This window comes from Lynx rufus, unplaced genomic scaffold (genome assembly GCF_022079265.1).
Source record: "Lynx rufus isolate CCGP_SWC_20201006 ecotype Redwood Valley unplaced genomic scaffold, mLynRuf1.p SCAF_29, whole genome shotgun sequence".
Classification (NCBI taxonomy): domain Eukaryota; kingdom Metazoa; phylum Chordata; class Mammalia; order Carnivora; family Felidae; genus Lynx; species Lynx rufus.
This window is the reverse complement of record NW_025814844.1, coordinates 5,864,044-5,886,543: the sequence shown is the minus strand read 5'-3', so window position 1 is coordinate 5,886,543 and position 22,500 is coordinate 5,864,044. Positions and strand designations below refer to the sequence as shown.

The 22,500-nt window shown below is 40.9% G+C and overlaps 1 protein-coding gene across 5 annotated transcripts in view; it reads right to left on the bottom strand.

Annotated features, from left to right (window-relative positions):
- PPP4R1 (protein phosphatase 4 regulatory subunit 1) overlaps positions 1 to 21,554 on the bottom strand; it is a 63,461-nt gene extending 41,907 nt beyond the window's left edge. For 2 of the 5 annotated variants that reach the window (XM_047090332.1, XM_047090337.1), the window contains exons 1-4: positions 21,453 to 21,554; positions 21,206 to 21,250; positions 1,935 to 2,070; positions 1,031 to 1,137 (exon numbers count right to left, since the gene is read on the bottom strand). In XM_047090332.1, the coding sequence (XP_046946288.1) occupies positions 1,031 to 1,137; positions 1,935 to 2,070; positions 21,206 to 21,250; positions 21,453 to 21,459 (295 nt within the window). In that variant the 5' untranslated portion in view covers positions 21,460 to 21,554. Of the gene's footprint in view, positions 1 to 1,030; positions 1,138 to 1,934; positions 2,071 to 8,741; positions 9,068 to 9,488; positions 9,565 to 21,205; positions 21,251 to 21,452 lie in introns of those variants that run through there. The other 3 variants (XM_047090334.1, XM_047090336.1, XM_047090335.1) reach the window with 3 other exon arrangements.
- Between the last annotated feature and the right edge of the window lie 946 nt (positions 21,555 to 22,500).

Sequence of the window (22,500 nt, the reverse complement as noted above, 5' to 3'; positions counted from 1 at the left end):
CAGCACTATAGGTGGTAAACAGGTAAAAGAAAATAAAAATTCCTCCATAAGGAATATCTATTTCTACTAAGAAGGAAAAAACCACAATGGGATGAGCCAAAATTTTAAGTCAAATCGTTATATTTCTGACCAGTTAAAATTATAAGGAAAAATTATAATTGATGAGACTCTCCTAAAACCATTCTGGCACAAGCATACACATAAGCAAGTACATACAAAGAACATCGTAATGAAAAAGATTAACTTACAAATATTTTTTCTACCCTATAGGAAAATAAAAATTACTTAATGCTTATGTAAATAGTAAAACATATTCCCACAAAACAAATTGCTCACCAAAAGACAGGCTCATCTAAAAATTAAAAAATGAGACTGCTGACATGACAAAAAGTTTGTTAGAAAGTGAAAAATAACACATTTTAATAAAGAGATAATAGGCTAAAGAAAAAAAATTATTTACTTTTGAATCTTTCTAAAATGAAAACACGCTTATGACTTAAGATTATGTTAAAATGGTAAATTGCATGTTATACATATTTCACAGAAACTTAATATAACCATATTCCAAGCCTCAAATCAGGTTTACCTCTTTCTTAAGCAGACCGTTCTAGCTTTGCTTTGGAGACAAAAACCTTTAGCTTTACCATGTGTGACTGACCTTTTTTTGCAAGTGAGAAAGCATACAAAAAGGAAGCATTTTATATTTGCCTCAAAAAGTTTACAGCCCACTCTGTCCCTTTTTAAAACTTATTCAAAATTATTTTTACGTTTTTAGTAATCCTACGATTAACATACATGATGCAAAACAGTATTTTTAGATTTTTCTGATGAGAAATTTCCAAAATTAAACTAAACAGAGACCAACTATAAAATGTATGAATCTTAGGAACAGGATTTTCTTGTTACTGACACATTTGGGAATTTACTTAGGAAATCTTTTAAAGAAGTCTCATATCACACTAAGTTTTTTCAATAGTTTTTAAAAACTCAAATTTGGTAAAAGAAACCTTTCTCTGCATTAAAAATATACCTGAATCGTCAGCTAATCTGCTAATTCTTTCCAAAACAGCAATGCAATCTCTTTCATCATCACAGACTTCCCTCAACGTGTCCAGCAAACTCCGGGCCACCATTTGTCTAACAGAAAAAGAAAATAATATAGCATTTAGTGGAATTTTAGAATTTCAAAGTGTAGAATCTATACAGTTATAAAGAAAATTTTTTATACATTTTATAACATAAATTAAGTCACTGATTTCCTAAGTGACAAATGCCACTATGGATTTTATTTTACCAAGATGAGAGAGAATAGTTACCAAAATATTTTTCATCTTTAACTGATGTAACAAATTTCTAAGGTCACTGAAAATTCTATAAAATTTCAAGCATGATCTTCAATTATCAAACAATGGGAAAATACACACACTCTTCATTATACAGATGACCTTCACACATTTTTACTAAATGAGTTTTACACATCTATACTCAAAAATTTAAGCAAAGACTTATCAGAAAAGTCTGATACAGGTGATCTGGGGACCACCATTGGAGAAACAATGCATTAGGAAGTGTGTCCCAATCCCCTTGAACATCACCTGGCACACAGTAGGTATACAACATCACCTGCTCAAAGAAGAATATACTCCCCTCAGTAATCGCTTTACACAATCATCAAAATTATGCCTAATAGCAAAAAAGTAATGGTATTTTTTGTTTTGGCCAAAAAGCAAAGAAAGAGTGCCACACGGTTACTAGGATTAAAGAGTAAACAATTATAAAAAAGGCCGTGGCTGTGATTATTAATAAAACGTGGTGACTGAGACTGCACGTTAACAATACAACTTTAAACTAAAAAACTGTATGTATTTTCCTTACTGAAATTAATGTAGTAAAACCCTCCTTCCACTTCCATAATGAAAAGAATATGCATGTACCTGTTAAATACGTTCTCACTTGCAGCATACTTGTCCAGTCTCCCCAGTGGCGTCAACATTTCATCTTGTGAGACAAAGTCCAGGGCTGAAGGTATAATAATCACATCAGACTCTGAGCTGTAGTCATCCACACCAACTATCAGAGACATCAGAAATACTCCTTATAACACTTTGAAACTAAAAAGTATCCCTTGCCTGTCTGAAGAGCTTAAATAAAACTGCCTTTAATGTTTCTGGAGTGGTATAAAGGGTCATAAGTGACTCTTACATCAACTCGGAAGCCATGAATAACTGAAGGATGCTTCCTCTCCTTTTCCTACAGATAGGTCTAGTTGTCTCTAGAAACATAGCGGTCAGAGGCTTCAGAAACAGCATGGGGTGATAACTGAGAACTCACATGTTCAATCAGAACACTAACAACTTGTAAATAAATAAAATGTCAAACACGGATACTCTTAATTCTGTAATGCAGTCAGAGAAAAATTCCCCTTATAAACAAAGATAAGAATTACAGCAGACTTCTCATCACAATAAAAGCCAGGAGACGGTAATCTTTAAAGTGCTAAAAGAGGAAGAAGAAAAAAAGTCTAACTAAAACTCTATACCCAGTAAATAAGCATCTGTAAAATATCTTTGAAATTCGTATCTTTCAAATACAAAGGTACAATAGACCTTTTCAGACACACAAAAGCTGACAGACATCATCACCGGCAAACCTGCACTATAAGAAATATTAAAGTAAGTCCTTCAAGCAAAAGAAAATTGTACCAATTGGAAATCCAGACCTACACAAAGGACTAAAGAGCGCCAGAAATGGTAAATAGGTGGGTAAATACAAAAGACTTTTCATATTTAAAAATCTCTTTGAGGGGCGCCTGGGTGGCGCAGTCGGTTAAGCGTCCGACTTCAGCCAGGTCACGATCTTGCGGTCCGTGAGTTCGAGCCCCGCGTCAGGCTCTGGGCTGATGGCTCGGAGCCTGGAGCCTGTTTCCGGTTCTGTGTCTCCCTCTCTCTCTGCCCCTCCCCCGTTCATGCTCTGTCTCTCTCTGTCCCAAAAATAAATAAAAACTTTGAAAAAAAAAATTTAAAAATCTCTTTGAAAGATAACTGTTTAAAGTAAAAATATGTGTTGCAAAATAAAAAGATAAAAAACATACTGTGGGGACTCTTAACTATAGAGAACAAACAATAGTTACCAGAGGGGGGTGGGGGTGGGGGTGGGGGGATGGGTGGGATGTGTGAAATGGGTGATGGGGATTAAGAAGTGTACTTGTGGTGAGCACTGAGTAATGTACAGAATTGCTGAATCATTATATTGTACACCTGAAACTAATTTGACACTGTATGCTAACCAGTTTTTAAAAAGTACTGTGGGATTTCTAACACATATAGAAGTAAAATGTATGACTATAATAGCACAAAGGCAGGAAAGAGGCAAAGTCCACCTTGCTAACATTCTTACACTGTATATGAAGAGATATGTATTATTTGAAGTCAGACAGTAGTAAATTAAAGATGTATACTAATTATAAACTCTACAGCAACCATTAAACATCAAAAACAACCCCACCAAAAGTTATATAGCTAGTAAGCCAATAAACGCCATAAAATGGAATCATAAAAAACACTCAATCCAAAAGGCAGAAAACGAGGATAAAAGAAGAGATAGGACAAACAGATGAGAAATAGCAAGATGAGAGATTTAAACCCAACCATGTCAATTATCACGCTGAACACAAACAGTCTCAACAACCCAATTAAAAGGCAGAGATTTTCCAAATGGATTAAAAATAACACCTAACATGGAAATAATTGCTTACATAGTGCAGGAAAGTTTTATACAGGTTGTGCTGATCTACAACTCACAGCAAAGTACCTTATTTATTTTGAATCAGAAAGTTGTAAAAACTGCTCAGACGCTCTCACTTGGCCTCTGTTTTCTCCTTTCTCACACACGTCTGTTGAGCTAGCATGGCCTCAAAAGTGCCTTTATGCAGGCTCTAGAATTCTATGACTATGACCAAACTGTTTCATCAGCCTCACACTTGTCAATCTTAAAGATAAACATTAATAACACTGACTCTAGTCCTTACAAAGCCTAGAGGGGCAACCATCGAACACTGCTGTGTTTAAGACAAGCCTGGAGCACTTATCTCTGAATGCACACTCCCAGGTCACACATTCAAATACTGATTATGTAGGCTCGGAGTGAGGCCCAGGAGCACCCATTTTAATAAATATTCCTACCAACTCAAATGCAGATTATTGAACTACCGTATTTGAGAAATATATTCTCAGAGGGCAACAAAATCTATTTTCCTTCAACTTCTGTCACCACTCTATCGTGGTTGACAATTGTCTACAAAAGGAGGTGTTCCACTCTGGCATAGGCAATGGTGACAAAGCTTCATTTCTATTTCCCATTACTGCTGCCTCCTGCCAATATCTGTGGAATCATTCTGGCCTGAATCGTCCTTTCTGAATTCAAGATTTCTTCATCAATTCTTGACTGGACCAATAAAGCTCTGGAAAGCATCATTATGGAGGCCACAAGGATTGGTTACCACAGTTACAGACTGCACGCTTAGATCTTACCCAGTCATCCTGCAAACACCTACCACAGGTTATACAAAAGAAAAACACAAAAATAATCAATAAAAAAAACTATTACCACGAATGAAAAAAATCCTACAGCATATACCCTGAGTGATGGTACAGTAAATAATATCCTCTGATAAAACAGACAACATAGAGTAAATGTAGCTGTACTGCTACAAGGATTCTATAGTTTATGCAAAGTACAACACTAACTTTAAACAGAGTATGATAAATTAAAGACAAATTATAGTCCTTAGGAGTAATCTCAAAAACATGTAAGAAAGCAGCATAGCTAGAAAGCCAATAGGGGAATTAAAATGCGATACAAAAAAAATATTATTAACCCCAAAGAAAGTCAGGAAAAAAGCAACAAGAAAAAAAAAAAAAAAGAAAGAAAAAAAGGGACAAATAGAAAAAAGCAGACCCAAGGGTACCTGGGTGGTTCAGTCAATTAAGTGTGGACTCTTGATTTGGGTTCAGGTCATAATCTCAGGGTCATGAGATCAAGCCCCGCATCAGGCTCCACACTGATCAAAGAGCCTGCTTAAATTTTCTCTTTCCCCCTCTCTCTCTGCCCCTACTGCACACACGTGTGCACACGAGCACGCACATGCTATCCCTAGTAGAAAAAAATAAATTGAAAAAAAAAGAGAAAGAAAAAGAAAAAAGCAGACCTAAACACAACCAGACCAATAATTACATTACATATAAGTAGAGTAAACATTTAAAAGCAGAGATTCCCAATTAAAAAAAAGTAACACCCAACTACGGATGTCCACCATAGACATAGCTTTAACGGCAAAATTTCAACTAAGAGATTGAAAAGAAAAGGAATTTTTATTTTTTTATTATTTATTTTGATACAGAGTACACCTGGGGGAGAGACAGAGAATCCCAAGCAGGCTCTGCACTGTCAGCACAGAGCCCAATGCAGGGCTTGAACCCACGAAATTGTGAGAACATGACCTGACCCAAAACCGAGAGCTGGATGCTTAACCAACTGAACCACCCGGGTGCCCCAAGGATTTTTTTTTTTTTTTAAGACAAAACATGAAATAGTAAGATAAGAAAGCTGGAGTGGTGATATTATTCTTAGACAAAATAGACAAAGACAAGGAATATTACTGTGGATGAAGAGACACATTTCATGCCTCCATACCCCACCTGAGGGCTTTCTTTCTAGATAACTAAAGTTTACGGAAATTCACTATGGCAGCAACAGCCCTTTAGGGTTTCATAGCTTTAAAAACTTAGTCTCCTCCACTGATGAAGTAAAACAACCCATGTCATCTTTCCATGTTATTTGAAATTTCAAATTTACCAAAAAGCATATAAAAACAATGATCACTCTGAAATGCTTCTTCAAATTATCTGACCTCCCCAAATTTCCATACTTTCTCAGCTCCCTACACCAGAGAAAGCAATGTTCCATTTTCAGCTGTTTTAAATTTAAGGAAAAGAATGTCTAAAACATAAAAGTTGGACCCATTTTTTAAGATGATTAATTTAACCCCTACATAGTTACAGCAAAGTGGTATGAAAAGGGCAAAGGCTCTTTAAAGTAAGACAGATCTGGGTTCAAATGTCATGTTTTGCTACTTATGAACTCTCTATGTGGACTTACACAATACCTAATTAATTTGGGTCTGCTTCCTCATCTATAAAATAACGCGACTTAAATAAAGGTCAAGACTTTTTAAGACACACATTCAAAGATAATGTCTACAAAGTATGATATGGTGTCAGGCTAATAAGGTAAACGTTCTGTCCCCCCTGCATGTAGGTTTCTTTCTAGATACAGTGAGTCTCAATGTGGTTTCCATGTGTTTTTAAATGTTGTCATCCACGTCAACCAGTAAGAGGGCAGCACATATACTGTAAGTGCCAGGCACTCAACAAGAAACACAGATACAAACATTAGACAAAAAGTGTATGCATGTAGTATGCATGTATAAATATGTGCAGGTATCTGTATGTGTCTACATAAATACACTAAGAAAAGATACATGGCGTAAGCATACAAAATATGCTGTTAACTATTATATGTTGTTCATTATTATATGTCTAATCTGCCCTGGTGAGTGAATATAAGAAGGCTTCAAAAAGTCAAGCAATTCTTGGAAGGTATACTGGACTTTGCCAAGCAGGACAGAGGGCAGGAAGAGGGCATTCTAAGCAAAGAAATCTGAAGACAATGAGGAAGTAAAGGAAAACTATTAGTACAGGTGGGACACAAGGTTTATACAGAAGTGAGGCAGGAACAGCAGAGGAATGTGGCCAATCAAAATCAACTTAGCCATCTAATTTTTAAAAAGTAACATTACTACATTTTGCAAAATCCTCTTACCTGGCTAAATAAACCACATTACCACCCTATAATTAGGAATGGCATTTAAAATTTGCTAAGCAACAACTTAGTTAAATTCAACAGCAGTACACCTCTTTTGAGCAACAGACAATTCCAGGCAGCATATATACTTACTCAATTGTGCTCTACTAAGACCTTATTAAAATTATTATTAATCAAAACCATCATTTTCTTTAAACGTGCATTTATTTATTTTGAGAGAGAGAGTGAGCAGGGAAGGGGCAGAGAGAGAGGATAACAGACAATCCCAAGCAGGCTCTGCACTGTTAGTGCAGAGCCAGATGCAGGGCATGAACTCACAAACTGTGAGATCATGACCTGAGCCGCAATCAAGAGTTGGAAGCTTAACCGACTGAGCCACCCAAGTGCCCCCAAATCATCATTTTTTAAAGTTAAGAAGCAAAGATCATGCTGTCTTTTCCAAATCAAAAGACCCTTTGCCTTCACACACCTGGAAGCCCAGGTGTCACATTACTCCTCTTCCGATTACCTGACACTCTCAGCTTTTGGAGCAGAGGAGAGAAGGAATACAGAGAAGCCCTAGTCCCCTTCAAGAGTACATTCTAATTCAGTGGAGACAATCCTGGTTGTACCTGCATGAATACCACAAGCAAACCTCCTTTCTATTCCTTGCTAACAATGCTCAGACATACTATAACTTCATGCTAATTTCAGGCTCACTCAATAAGAATTTTGAATGTGCTATTCTTAAATCTCAAATTCTCTCAGAAGATGTTCCCAGAACTACCCTCAAAAAATCAACTTCCTTTCCTCCTTTACGATCATACATGTATTTGATGAACTCTATAGCACCGTGTCAGAGGAAGCAGTACCAGCAGCCAGGAGGACAAAAGCAAGGGAGAAGTTTGAATAGTGCACCTGACAACCATTCTACTCTACAACCACATATATGCTTAAGGGCAGGAGAAGACAGGGCGCCTGGGTGGCTCAGTCAGTTAAGCGTCCCACCTCGGCTCAGGTCATGATCTCACAGCTCGTGAATCTGAGGCCTGCGCTGGGCTCTGTGCTGACAGCTCAGAGCCTAGAGCCTGCTTCGGATTCTGTGTTTGTGTCTCTGTCCCTCCCTCGGCTCGTGCTCTCTCAAAAATAAACATTAAAAATTTTTCTAAATTAAAAAAAAAAAGAGCAAGAGAAGACATAAAAGTCCTTCAGCTGTCCTTGCATGCTTCTCAAAATGTAGCATCTCAGTACTGCTGTCTGGATATATTTTTCCAACAACACTGCCTTTAAACACCAACCACCTCATTTAGGACTCACTACAGAAACAGTAACATTACAGTGGTGGAGGGAGAGTGAGGCCATGTATACCATACTTTATGTGCAATATAAAGGTAATTAAGCACAATTCTGACTAGGTGGGTTTTTTCCTGACACACTGATTCTAGAATTTAAGCCTGCTATTCTCTAAAATGACTCTGTCAAACTTCTTCAAGAGGTAGTTCCCTTTACAGTCTTCACCCCAAGAAAAATAATCCGTCCTATTTCTCTTTCACTCTCGTGACCCCTGTCTTAAAGATCGGCAATAACTTGACAAAATTAGAGGGCCCTTCTTAGATTTATTGTCTTACTTCTCTATAGCACTTGACAAGGCTGACTCCATATCCCAACACCCTCCTCTTAAATTCTCTTTTCTTGGGTTCTCAGGAAGTACACAATGCTGAGTATTTTTCTACCTTTCTATACTGTTCTTGCTTGCTTCTTTCTGATTTCTTTACAGAGGGAGTTTCCTTCTAATTTTGTCCTCATATTTTACACACACGCGCGCACACACACACACACACACACCCCTCCTCCCCTTGAAAATCTCCTTCATTACTTACAATGCAGATTACCTCCAGAGTTCTCCTGCCATGACCCCCAGATCCATATTTGCAAGTACTTCACAGAATCTCCACCTCAATGTCACATTTGTTCTGAAAATTTAACTGTCCAAACAAATCTTATAAAAACCAGCTCTTCCTCATGACTTTCTCCCCAGTAACCTTGAGTTCTCAAACATGAAGTCTTCAGTTACCTTTTTAACAGTAACTTTCTGGCTCCCATTATCTAATCAGTTTCTAAGAACTATAAATTCTACTTTTACAAAGTATCCTGTATTCCCACCTCCCAGTTCCCAACACCCTAATTCAGAGGCTCTGATGCTTTTTGCTGGGAGCAAACCAGGGCATTTGAACCTCACGAGGGACACAAAGATCTTCCTGGGAATAAATCAGACGGATGACTTTAAGGGATATTCCAGACCCCAACTTCTACGAGTACTTGTTGCAAAAATATGCCTAGTGGTTTAGATCCTAAGGCTTTCCCTTTTACAATCTCCCATACTCCCACTGGACAAGGAAAGAGGTATCTCTCAACTCCAAGGCCACTGTGTTACACTGCCCCAAGGCTGGAAAAAACCTCCACTGTCAAACAAAGGGACCCACTGAGATAATGCTGAAAGTGTTAAGAGATCAACTCTCTAAAGACTGTAACAAATACTTTTACAAGTCAGGCATTTTTCAATCCTTTGCTTTCAAAAAACTTGAAAGGCTGATAGATCATTAAAAATATAATTTAAAAAATTTTACCAGATGAGTTGGACGAAATTCAAGGAAATCAGCGACACTGTTAAAATCCTTTCCATCAACTTATTTATGTCAACAAAACTTCTCAGTGCACACAGGTCTTAAAATAAAAAATAGAAATCAATGCTAAATATTGTCTCATTCTAGCAAATTACATTCATTCATGAATATGTAACTTTTCAAAAGCTCCATCCATTTCATTTGCCCATTCAATAAAATTTTGTTTACCAAGTGTTTACCATAATGTGTGATTTATTTTGGCTGACCAAATGAGTATTAATGATAATAATGGAATAATAGCTGAAACAAAAAAACTTTTAGTTTTCTGGCCGCAGGAAATTAAAATTTTCCATTTCTCTTTGTATACATATTTTTGATGCAAGAAATGTGATTATCAGTGAAACTTTCAAGTGTAAAAAATTATATTAGGGTAAAATTTTGTGTAAGAGATGGAAAGAGATCAAGAAAAAAAAAAACAAGGTAAAATTCCCAATTTAGTTTATTCTTGAAAGTGGATGGACAGTGGGTAAAGTGCTGTGCTATGTACATTCCATTTTTAAAAGTTTTATAATCATTACATGTACATATTCATAACTGTTTTATTTCAAAAAATACTCAAACTTAAAAATGTATGAGATGGAATTTTTGAAATTATTTTAGGAGGTATACAGTAATTAAGTTTGAAGACCACTGCCCTCAATCGTGGACTTCGCATCCCTCACCCGAACCCAGCTTCCACAGCACAGCCACTTCCACCTTCCTCGTGCTCTACTCTACTCCATTCCCTGCACTCCCTGCCCTTCCCTTCCCCCCCAACCCCCCCCAACTCGCCAGCAGGCAGCGCGGCCAGGATGAACCTACAGCTCTGGGGGCTCCAGGATCTGGCCAGCCTATTTTCCTCTCCGGCACACAGCCCACGCAGGGGGCCGTTTCCGGTCGCAGGCCCCGCAGCTCTCCCGCCTCAGTGTGCTTATGTTTGCCCCATTTCTGCCATTCATCCTCATCTGAGTTTAAATTCACCTACTCACGAACACCATCCCGAAAGCACTTCCCAGTCTAATTAACATCTCTTCCTCCTTTGAATTCCCCAGTCTTGGGTGTCCTTGCTTTTATTCTGCCAGCAAGAGTAGTGTTGGAGCGGTTCTTTCTTCTTTGCCTTTTCCTCTGCCTGCCACGGCCCCAAATGTAGATAGATTCCCTGAAGGCAGAGACTGTCTTGTTAATCTTTTTATTCTCTAAAAAACAGTCTAAGGCTTCTCCTGAATAATGTACATTCATTAATATTTGTTAGTGAAAGAGAGCCCACCGGGATACTTCAGGGGACTAGGGCACTTCATCCCGGGGCAAAGGTAGTGACAAGTTCATTAGCATATTAATGCCTCTAAGAAGTACCATGCCAGAGAACTGGTTAATTTGTGTGACTGGACTTTCACCAAACTTCATCATAACATCCTTCTGTTCACCATACAGCCTCTAATAATAGCCGTTAGAACAGAAAAAAACAGGGGCGCCTGGGTGACGGTTAAGTATCCTACTTCTTGATCTCAGCTCAGGTCATGCTCCCTCTGGCTCATGCGATTGAGCTCTGCACTGTCAGCGCTTGGGATTCTCTCTCCCTCTCTCTTTCAAAAATAAATAAAAATAAAACTTTAAGGAAAAAAAAAGAGAGGAAAGCAGATAGTGTGTCCTCCCTTCTCCCCTTCAATTTTTCCATTGATACTGCTTAGACCACAAAACTTACCAAATTTTGTTTTTCAATTCTTTACGTCTTAGAAAATGAAAACGAGACACTCCCTAGAGACTTAATCATCTTTATAAGACTTGCCTTAAGGCGTGGGCTTTAAAATTAATATTTTAATAAATAACCAAATAAATAGGGAGGAAGGAGAAGCTCTTCTCTGTAAAGCAGACTGCCAGCCAGTAAATGTAAATTGATCCAAGTAAGAATCCTGGCCACATTCTTAACACTAACGGGTAAAAGTCTGTTTGGGAATAGCATATTTCCTCAGTGTCAAAGTATTCCTCTTACTAATTACAAAAGAACAGAATCTTTAAGTGAGAAATTTTGCAGACATCACCTTAATCGGAGTGGTTAAAGAATTACCACCACCAATAACAGACAGCTGACATCAGGTGCCTCTTGAGATAAAGCACTGAGAAAAAAAATCACAGTATTTCTTACATAGTATTCCTATCTTCCCCACAACCCCCCCCCTCAAAAAGCATAGCCTACATCAAATCATGAGGAAACAAATAAAACCAAATTGACTCTTCAAAAACCCAGTATCATGAAAAATAAAGGCCTTTAAAGAGACATGACAAGGAAATGCAATGCTGGGGCCTGGACTGGCAAGACAGTTGCTATAAAGAACATTATTAAACAAGAGGTGAAATCGGAAAATGGACTACTTATTACATATTTGTATTGTACTGATGTTACATTTTCTGAATTTGATGGCTGATTATGAGAGAACGGCCTTGCTCTTCAGAGATCCAAGCTAAAGGTCCTGATTTCTACAATTTATTTTCAAAAGGTGCAAAGAAGTTTAAGAACAATGTACACATTACATTGTGTGTGTATATATATCGATATATATACACACATGTATATACACACACATATACATATGTATAAACACACACACGTATAGAGAAAAATAGAGCAAGCTGGCAAAATGTTAACAATGGGTGAATGTAGGTGATGGGTTTGAGGAATTAACTGTAACAGCTGTGCAACTTATGCATGGGTCTGACATTTTTCAAAGTAACACATTTAATTTGAAAATAAATTTCATTATTTGACTGCAAGTAAGGTTTTATGGTCATATTTAGTTTGGCCAGAAGAACCAAGGCTCACCTCAGCAAGTATATGCTAAAGGTCTGCTGTGTGATGGCACTCTGCTATAGGTAAAGAATAAAAATATTAGAGACTCTGGACTTACCAGGACAATGCAGGGGCAGCAAAATGGCCAGTAGGTTAAACCAGCCTACAGTCTGTTTTTGTAAATAAAGTTGATTGGCACACAGCTATTGCCCATTCATTTACATACTGTCTATGGTTGCTTTCACCTTATAAGAGCAGATCTGAGTAACTGCAAGAGACCATGTGGCCCACAAAATTTAAAATATTTACAGTCTGGTCCTTTACTGAAACTTTCCAACCCCTTGTAATGTAACAGACATGCACATAAGTCATTGCTTGGAGGAAAAAAATGAATTAAGACAACAAATTTGAAGGACCATATAACTTAGTCCTCGTAAATACAGCCTCAAGCAACAGGTATGCTGTTTCAAATTTGTACTTTGTGACAACATAATGTTTATCAGGTATCTTTCCTTTAAATACAAAAAGTTTACTAAATCTTTAGCAACGATCTTTATTAACAAGTCATTTTACACTGAACTTAAGAATAATTTCCTGAAGTTCATTCTATGACATTCCAAAAAGCATTTTCCTAAAGTACACATATAATAAAACAGCAGTGTTTATCGACTGTCAAATTAGTTACAAGATCATGCTTCCTAAACAGTATTTGTCAGAGAAGCAATGTGGCCTGTCGAAGCCCTTCCAAGTGCGGATCTCCCATACATTATAGATGCGCTGTTTGTTCCCTTCAGTGAGTAAACATTTTCCTTACGGTCTTATTAACCCAATTACTTTGGTTAGTAATCCTTTTTTCCATAGGTAATCCAAATATAAAACTTGAGCTAACCTAGGTCCAAATTACCACCAGTCTCTTATAGAGTCTTGAAGTTATTTCTACCAAAAACTAACTTGATTTAAAATTTAAATGTAAATAGGGGCACCTGGGTGCCTCAGTCAGTTAGGCATCTGACTTCAGCTCAGGCCATGATGGCACGGCTCGTGAGTTGGAGCCCCGCATCGGGCTCTGTGCTGACAGCTTGGAGCCTGGAGCCTGCTTCGGATTCTGTGTCTCCCTTTCTCTCTGCCCCACCCCTGCTTGCTCTGTCTCAAAACTGAATAAACATTAAAAAAATTTTTTTTTAATGTACACGTAAATATGACCTATCAAATCTGACTTGGACTATAAATTCAAAGCACTATAATAAATTTAAATATAAATTCAGATTTTAAAATGGCCTCTTCAGGTGATTAGCTAGAGATAAGATGAGACACATTAGATCTCATCAACATTCTTATCAACTTTTACTCCAATGACTGACTCTCCCATACATGGGTGCTTAAAACACACACACAAAAATGTATATTTTGTAAATTATACCATGTTCATGGCAGACAGGAGCAACTTAGGACAAAAATTATTTTACCTACCAGACACCTGGAGCATATTACTACCTTCACATCCTCTAGAACCTTTAGGAGGTTAAATGACCTACATAAGTGATAAATTAAGGAAAGTCAAATTGGAAGGCAGTAAGAACACAGTAGTAAAATAAAGTAAGAAAGACTGTGTCACACAGGTTTATTAACCTAACACTTTCAAGTTAGGTGACTGAGCAAATTATTTAACCATCAGATAAGCCTCACTGGATACCACTTTTGTAATTTTGTGGTTACTACATACCTCACAGGGGAATACTATAAGCAAGGTTATAGCACAGTGACCAACATCAGTATGAAAATGGTAAGTTAAAAAAAATAAACAAGATCCAGAAATTTCTCCCACCTCCTGTTTGCAGTTAAAGAGCTATGTTAGATGATGTCTAGGAAAAGAATATCCAAATCTACCAGATCTGAACTGTATTCTAACCTCTGCCACCTTTATCTAGGAGACCCCAGGCCTAAACTTTCTATTGCTTAAGGGACAAATAATTATTCTGCCTTCTAGCTCTTGATTTCAGTAGTTCTGGGAACACTGGCTCACTAGAGTTACAGCACAGCTCAAATTTTAAAAGTTTATATGACCCTCTAAATGACAGAGTAAACCAAAATAGAAAATTCAACTTTTGTTCACCAGTACTCTTTTGCTACTGTAAAGAGTGACCCAAAAGGGTGAAATGTGCTTAGCAGGATAAAAATAAACAAGATGTTGTTTCTGTTAATTTGGTGATCAATATGAAAGTGAATTGAGTAGTCATTCAAACGTGCTTTATTGCAGTAGAACCAGCAAGGCAAATGTCTAAAAAATGTAATCATTTAAACTTTCATTATTTAGCACACCTTACCATAACCTTAGAGTCCTTCTGTTCATAGATTAAAACATCACACTTCAAGTATATGCCTTGTGAAATATTTATAGTTAAAATAAAATGACACCCGGGATATCTTTAAAGCACTCTGGCCGCCTCCTCTCTGCCTCCCCCCAACAAAAGCCCAGATGTTAAAAGGGGATAAATGAAGGTTCAAGCTAAATGGTGGGTATATGATGGCTCATCGGCCATAGGTTTGAAATTTCTCATTAAAAAAAATGGCATTCACTTAAAATAAAAATCAATGTAACTCATATTAAAAAAACTAAAAAAGAATATCATAGATGCAGAAAAAGAATGTGACAAAATCCAGCATCCATTCTTAATTTCAAAAAAAGTTCCCTGAGTTTACTCAGGGAAGTTTCTCAACCTGATAAAGGGCATTTGTGAAAAACTAAATGGAACACCGAAATTCAAAACTTCTCCTCAAAATATACTGTTGAGACTGATAAGACAAGACACCGACCAGAATATTTGCAAATCACATACTCGAGAAAGGACTTGTGCCTAGAATATACAATTCTTATTAAGAAAATAATCCAATAAAGGAATGGGCAAAAAATTTGAACAGATACTTCATCAAAGATATCTGATGGTAAATGAGCACATGAAAATAAAAGCATTAGTCATTAAGGAAATGCAAATTCAAACTACAAAAAAAAAAACCTCTGTATACACTTAATAGGATCGCTAAAATGAAGACTGGGGGCACCTGCATGGCTCAGTGGGTTGAGCGTCCAACTCCTGATTTTGGCTCAGGTCATGATCTCATAGTGGTGGGATCAAGCCCTGCACAGGGGCTCCATGCTGAGTGTGGAGCCTGCCTGGGATTCTCTCTCCCTCTCTCTCTGCCCCTCCCTCACTGACACGTGCTTGCTCTCTCTCAAAATAAATAGACATTAAAAATAAATAAATAAACTAAAACGAAGACTGCCCGCACCAAATGCCGGCAAGGGCGTGGAGCACCTGGAACTCTTCCACACTGCTGGTGGGAGTGTAAAATGGTTACCACCGCTTTGGAAAAAGTTCCTGAAAAAGGCAGCCAGCCATTCCACTTGCAGGTATATACCCAAGAGAAAGAATGTATATGTCCACACAGAGACTCAGTCACAGCTTTATTTGTAACAGCCAAAAACTGGAATCAATCCAAAAGTCCATCAACCTTTTACAGATAGAGAACAGCTGAGAAAAGTGAAGGCACTTAAGATGATAAGTGAATGCAAAGCAAGGGCCAGAAGCTGAACACAGCAGACGTAACATTTACAAAACCAAGAGCTCTCTCCTGGGCAGAGAAGCACATACTGAGATGTATTCCAGGATTACAGCATGATAAATGCTCAACCACCACCGAAGCTGACATCAATCAGGCCAGAGACCAAGCCTGCCGTGGAGTCTGGGGGTGGGGGGTAAGGAGCTAAGAAAGCTTGCCCGAACAGTTAGGAGGATCAGAGGATGGATCTGGAGAAGGGGGACCTTAGGTGACCTGCCAGATGAAAGATCTGCGTAGAAGCACCCTCTTCAGAACTTACAGGGGATACAGGCCCTACAACCTTCGCAGCCCAGATTCCACAGGTGTGCCACCTCCTATTCCTTCCAAAACATCCCGTCAGATTCATGTTCAGATACGAAGTAAACGGGAAATACCACTTTAATTCCAGTCGAGGGACTGCCCACCCTACCATGTAGCTGCTGGCAAAAATTCTTTGCCCTCAAGAGAGAAAAATCCCAAATTCCAAAATAGAAGGCAAACGGAGGAGTGAAGAGTTTAAAATATAAATTCTTTGTTTTGATGAGAGGAGGAACTGAGGCAAAAGGGCCAGAAATAATAAATCAGTGATCAAACAAATGTGGTAGACTAATGAACTTTACCTAGCTAGGGCTATTTGTGTTTCATAGGCAGAAAGAGCAAACATTTTTTTTTTTTATTGCAGCTGCAAGCCCAGGCAGCTGACATGCATATTTACAAAAGGGTTTCCTCCTTTTTCCTTCTTAAAGAAAAAAAAATTCTATACAGAATTCTTACCCAACACATCATTAACTGATTCTATACACATGAGCGTATCACTAAAACCATTTTTAAGCATGCTTTTCTAGAATATTAATTATATTACCTCCAAATAAAGATTTCTCCTGTCCAGTCTTGTTGGTAACAATCAAAATATGTTACCAAGTCTCATGACTCACTCTTCCAAATCCCCATTTAACAACACTTCTAAATATCATGACTTTCAAGGGCACCTTCCTAGAGTTTGTTTAACTGATTCCCTGGCCACTACACAGCCCCAGTTTTTTGCTCTTTAATCCCTTAGGTGCCAAGGACTTTAAGAATCTTATCAAAACTAGTTTTGTTTTCTTTTTTTTTTTTTTTTTAACTTTTACTTATTATTGAGAGACAGAGAGAGACAGGGCATGAGCAGGGGAGGGGCAGAGAGAGGAGGAGACACAGAATCCCAAGCAGGCTCCAGGCTCCGAGCTGTTAGCACAGAGCCCAATGCAGGGCTGGAACTCAAGATCCACGAGATCATGACCTGAGCTGACGTCGGACACTTAACCGACTGAGCCCCCCAGGTGCCCCCAAAAACTAGTTTTCAAAAAGTAGTCGGAGGGCCCAGAGACTCTTTGAAAGAAGTACAGCCCAGGCAGTTATACCCAAGTGGTTCTGGATCCATCCTTAATTCACTCTAACCCAACAGTGCCCTCAAATCTGAAAAATACATGTAGTGTGAAAGATTTCCAAAACTTCCTCAAACATGAACAAGAGCTCCAAAAGCTCTTCAACATCATGCTAGTTACAGCTGAAAAAAAATTAACATAAAGACTAAACAAGCTAGATTACACCCAAGCTTCACTTGAATGATCTCTCTTGGTTAAATTAAACCATATGCAGATGCTAGATTAATTAATCTTCAAGGGTATCTGAAGCAAAGTTCAAACAAACTGCCTATACGACACGCTTGGGCTGCTCAATGTTGTAAATGGACAAATTAAGAAAAGACTACTTCATATACAATATTTAGAAGCAGGAGGCCTACCTTAAAATTCTGGCCAGTAGTTAAGGAGTTTCATTTCTTCAGAAAATAATTTAGCCTCTTTGTGCATCAGCTGACTTACTAATATCAGAATACCAAAGCCTACACCTCCCAGGAGTGCTGTGAAGAATAATCTGTGCAATAAAGCTAACTCATCCAATCTGACTTAAGTCCTATCTCACCTATTTTAGAAACCTAGTAAGTTACATTTGGAAATGTAAACCAAAACTATATCTTTAGAAAAGTGACAAAAGAAACTTAAAATCTCTCTCTCTGAAAGTCTATGTGTGATTTTTGCATTGCCTGCCATTATTCAAGGAACAGAAAGGGTTTTCCCAGCCTGAAGTCACTCTGCTGAGATACCTATTCAAACGTTGAGTCACTGGCTTGCTTTCACTTTGAAATTCAAAGTATGTTTCATGACGCAGTATGGAAAGAATTACTTTTAACCTAAAACAAACAATTTTAATAGCACGGAATGATTTTCTTACCTTCATGACCTTCTGCTATGTACACACAATGCACCATCTTTCACATATTAGGATTTTGTTTCTTTTTCTCTAAGGACATCAGCCAAGTCAGTCTTTGACCAACCCTTTTCTCATTCTACCCACTTTTCTATGAGCTCTGTACAGACTTTGGGGCTTAAAACAAATCAGAAGACCTGACTCTTATCAAGGCTTGGCAATGCCCACTTTTCAAGATCTAGACCCTACCCAGGTTCCCTCCAAGTCTCCAAAGCTGCAGATCACCTGTACAGTAGTATCTGCTCTCTTCTTAGTCTAGGTTCTGCATTCAGGAAAGGCAACCAAGATTCTAGAGTTTGGCCAGAAAACAATTTCTTCCCCATCACAAAGACAGACCTAGACCTAAGCTTGGCTGAAGCGGCAGGATCTGGTTCATAACTCCAGAGGCGGGCCTCCAGACCAGTGTTACTTAAGACAGAAAAATCAGGCTCCTAGGATCTGTTCTAGTCGTAAGGGCAGCCCCAAGCTCCGTTCTCTCTAACATCTCTGGTCCTCCACCTTCTCCAGGATGTGACAAGCTTTCTCAGCTTCTCCATGCTTCTCTTACCTTTGACCTAGGCATCACAGCCAGATTTCCCCCTCATTCTTTCCCCCTTCATAATAGACAGCAAGTGGTCCTTCAAACTGGCCACATGTTCAAAGATTGCTCCTAAATATTCTGGATAGAGGTATCAACTGTAAAGACCTTAGCAACTGAAAAAAAAATTATTCTAAAAAAATCTTTAATCAATTTATAAATATGCAAGTAAACTATTTATGCCTTCAGTAAACTATTTATGTCTAATATTTTATCCTAAATTAAAACGCACTGGAAACGAAAAGAACCTTTAAAAAGTTAATTGCAAGCATTAGCAGCATCTATAAATGTATTTATTCTGTACTGTAATGTTCAGCATCAGTATTTCCTCCTCTGCTTTCTTTTAAGCTTCCCTACTCTTCACTCGTAACCACCACCACATAATCGTCACTATCTACCAGGTACTAAGTGCTTTTTCTGCATTAATATACGTAAGGTTCTAAGCAAGTCTTAAGTAGGCAATACTTACTATGCCTATTTACAAATGACAAAACTTAAGCATACAGAGGTTAAGTGAGTTGTAGGAGTCTGTCCAAAGTGGCAATCCCAAAACTGGAACAGAACAGTCTGGCTCTAGAGTGTTGTCTATTAACCACCGTGTTATATACTGCCTTTGAAATCTTCATTATCACATTTATATTAAAATTGCTTGTAAACCACTAGAGGGCATAGATTGTGACCATCCTTTGCAGAGCCACATCCTCAGTACCCTGAAGAACTCCTGAGAGGCTCATGAATAAATCATTGTTGAGTTCTTCACAGGTGTGCTTTCCCCTCTAGGCTAGGCTCCTTTATGGTCAATGAGGAAACTGACACCATGGCTCATCCTTAAAGAGTGCATGACACCTAAGTGAAAATAAAGGAATGTGCAGAAGTTGTTGCGCCACACATTCCTACCAAACACCTGCTGAAAGACAGATCTTCTCCTTAGTCTTGAACCTAATTAGGTGAATGAGAAGCCCCTGTTTGAGATAACAATCACAGCCACCTCTCCAATCCTAACTTTGCAAGCAATCGATAGGTGCCTTAAATAACCTTATAAACTTACTAGCAGGCAGGTAGGTGGCCTAATGTAAAACATTAAGTGAAACATAAAAGCTGTCCTTCACTACATTAGTACTGCTCCCTTTAAGAGCACTTCTTACTTAAAAAACAAAAACCCAGAGTAGCAGAAGTTTGCGTTTGAGTGATTTGCGTTAAAAATAATTACTCTTTTTCGAGAACCCTTGTGAATAAATTCCTCTTACTTCACTCAAAACACCTAGGAATTTAAAAATTAAGTTTAATTTGGCCAAGGGAAACCACATTAGACGATGCTATGGATTAACTACACAGTATTTTAAAAGAACAATTGCAGACTGCAACCATCTCTGAGTTACTTACCTAGGTATTAGCCACAGTAAATCTCAGCATCAGGCAGGCTTTCCCCTAAATACACCACAAATTCTACCAGGGTTGTTATTTCAACCCAGAACAATTTCCAAATTATCTTCTGATGCTTAGAAAAGCGCACACGAAATAAACAAATTCCTTTCTAAATATCAGTTCCTTCCTGACACTATTCTGGAAACAGTGTCAAAGTTTCTCTCTCTCTTTTTTTTTTTTTTTTTTTTTTTGCTTTTTTAAACAAAAGACTCGACTCTTCTGAAACTCCCCTTCCTCAAAGAAAAGCTGAAATTGTAATATTTAGGGAGGCCTGGGTGATTCGCGAACATTTGCATTAAAGAAATACGCTCTGTTAACCTCGAATCTCCAGCTAAGGCCACACCTTCGAGCCTTCCCGTAATCCACAAATCACAGGGGGGTGTCGAGGCAATCTAAAAACTGTTAGGAGTTGTAGGGAAATTACAGGTATGTAGTCTCCACACAGGCAGAGCCGGGGCAACCAAACCGGGGCGGCGGAACGCGGACCGGGCTCCCATACGGCTGGCCGCTGAGTGATACTTGAGAGCAACTCTAAGTAAACACACCTTCCTTCTCGGAGCCTCTTCCTTCCTGCGGGGAGGCTGGGGTGGGGGTCCGCGGAGGGCCCCCACCGGGAACAAGCACACCCCAAATGCCCATCTCAAATCTGGGCCCCGCCACTTTCTCCTCCCGGAACAGACGCCGAGCGGCCCCGGAGCCCACGGGCGCCCGGGTTGGGGGGGGGAGATGATGCGAGGGTGGGCGGCGGGACAGAGCCCCAGCTCGGGCGTTAGACAGGGCATCCCCCGTCGCCCGCGGACCCGGCGCGCCGTTCCCTCCCCGAAGGGCAATGCTCCCTCAAGCTCGCGGCCCCGGCCGGCCCAGGGCCACGCCTCACCGAGCCCCGTCCCCGCCGGCCGGGCCCAGGCCGCCGCCGCCGCCCGCCCTTCCTTCCCGGCCGCTCCCCGCCGGCCGCCGCCGCCGCCGCGACAGCGAGGCGGGAGCACTCACATCCGTCCGCGTCCTCCTGCAGGTCCTCCTGGAGCAGCGAGAGGTCTGAGCCGAAAGGAGAGAAGAAAGGCCCGGTCAGCGCCCCCGGGACCCGGCGCGCCGCCCCGCCGCCCGCCCTCCCGACCCCGCGGCGCCTCCCCGCGCCGGGACCCCGCGCCGGCCGTGACTACGGGCGGCGGTGGCGGCGGGCGGGCGCGGGGAGGAGGAGGCGCCGCCGCCGCCGCCCGGAGGACAGGGGGCCACGTACCCGCCATCTTGTGGTCGCCCCCTCCTCCTCGGTCTCCCGGGGATCCGGGGCTACATGGAGCGGCGCGAGCCGGGGAGCCGGGGAGCGCGCGCGGGAGTGGCGGCGAGGAGGAGGGACGGGCTGGCGGGGGCGCGCGCGCGCGCGGGGCGGGCCGAGGGCCCGGGCCTGGGCCGCGGGCCGAGCGGCTCCCGAACGCCGGGGGCGGGCGGGCGCCGCGGGCCCCGGGCCTCGCCCCGCCTTGCCCGGCCGCTCCGCGCGGCTCCGGGGCGGCCGGCGCTCCCTCCCCCCTCCTCCCTCGCTCCCGGCCCGGCCCGGCGGCGCGCTCACACCCACGGCCAGAGGCGCCCTCACGCCGAGCGCTGCGACGGGGGCGCGCAAGCTGCCGCTGGCCCGGGACCCTGCGGCGTGTGCCCGGAACCGGGCCCGGGCGGGGCCTCCCGCGGCCCGGCCCGCTTTATTGGGTCACCGGCCTCGCCCACCGCCTCGTCGGCCTCTGCCCTTCTTCGCGGGAGCGCCGTTCGCCGCCCCGCGCCCCCTCCCCAGGGCTGCACGTACGTCGTCGGCGATCCGAGGCCCGGCTGAGGCCGAGGGTCCCACCCTCCGGGTGGAGGAAGCGCCGCCTCCCCGCGCGCAGGGGGCCCTCGCGAAGTGGCTGGTAACAAAGCCCGGGGCCCGGCTGCACGGTGGTTGAGTGACAAAGTCATCGTGGTGCAGCCCGCTTTCCCACCCAGGCGCGGTTAAGGCTGAAGCACAGGTTATTGCCCCCGTGTCCTGCCCATCCTTCGCTGACAAAGCGGGAAATGCTCCAGAAGGAGCGCAGGCAGGCCTGGGTTCAGATCTCCATTCTGCCATTTAACTTAGGTGTGTAACCCGTCTGTACATGAAGGATGATGCCTGCCCCAGGATTTTTGGGATTAGTAAAAAATGTAAGGAACCCAGAGAGTACTTCCTATCTAGGAGATGCTCGATGAAGGGGGCCTATGATTAGCTTTTCTTTCTTTAGCTTAAATAATCTTGCTAGCACTTGAGGTGTATGCCTGAAATCACT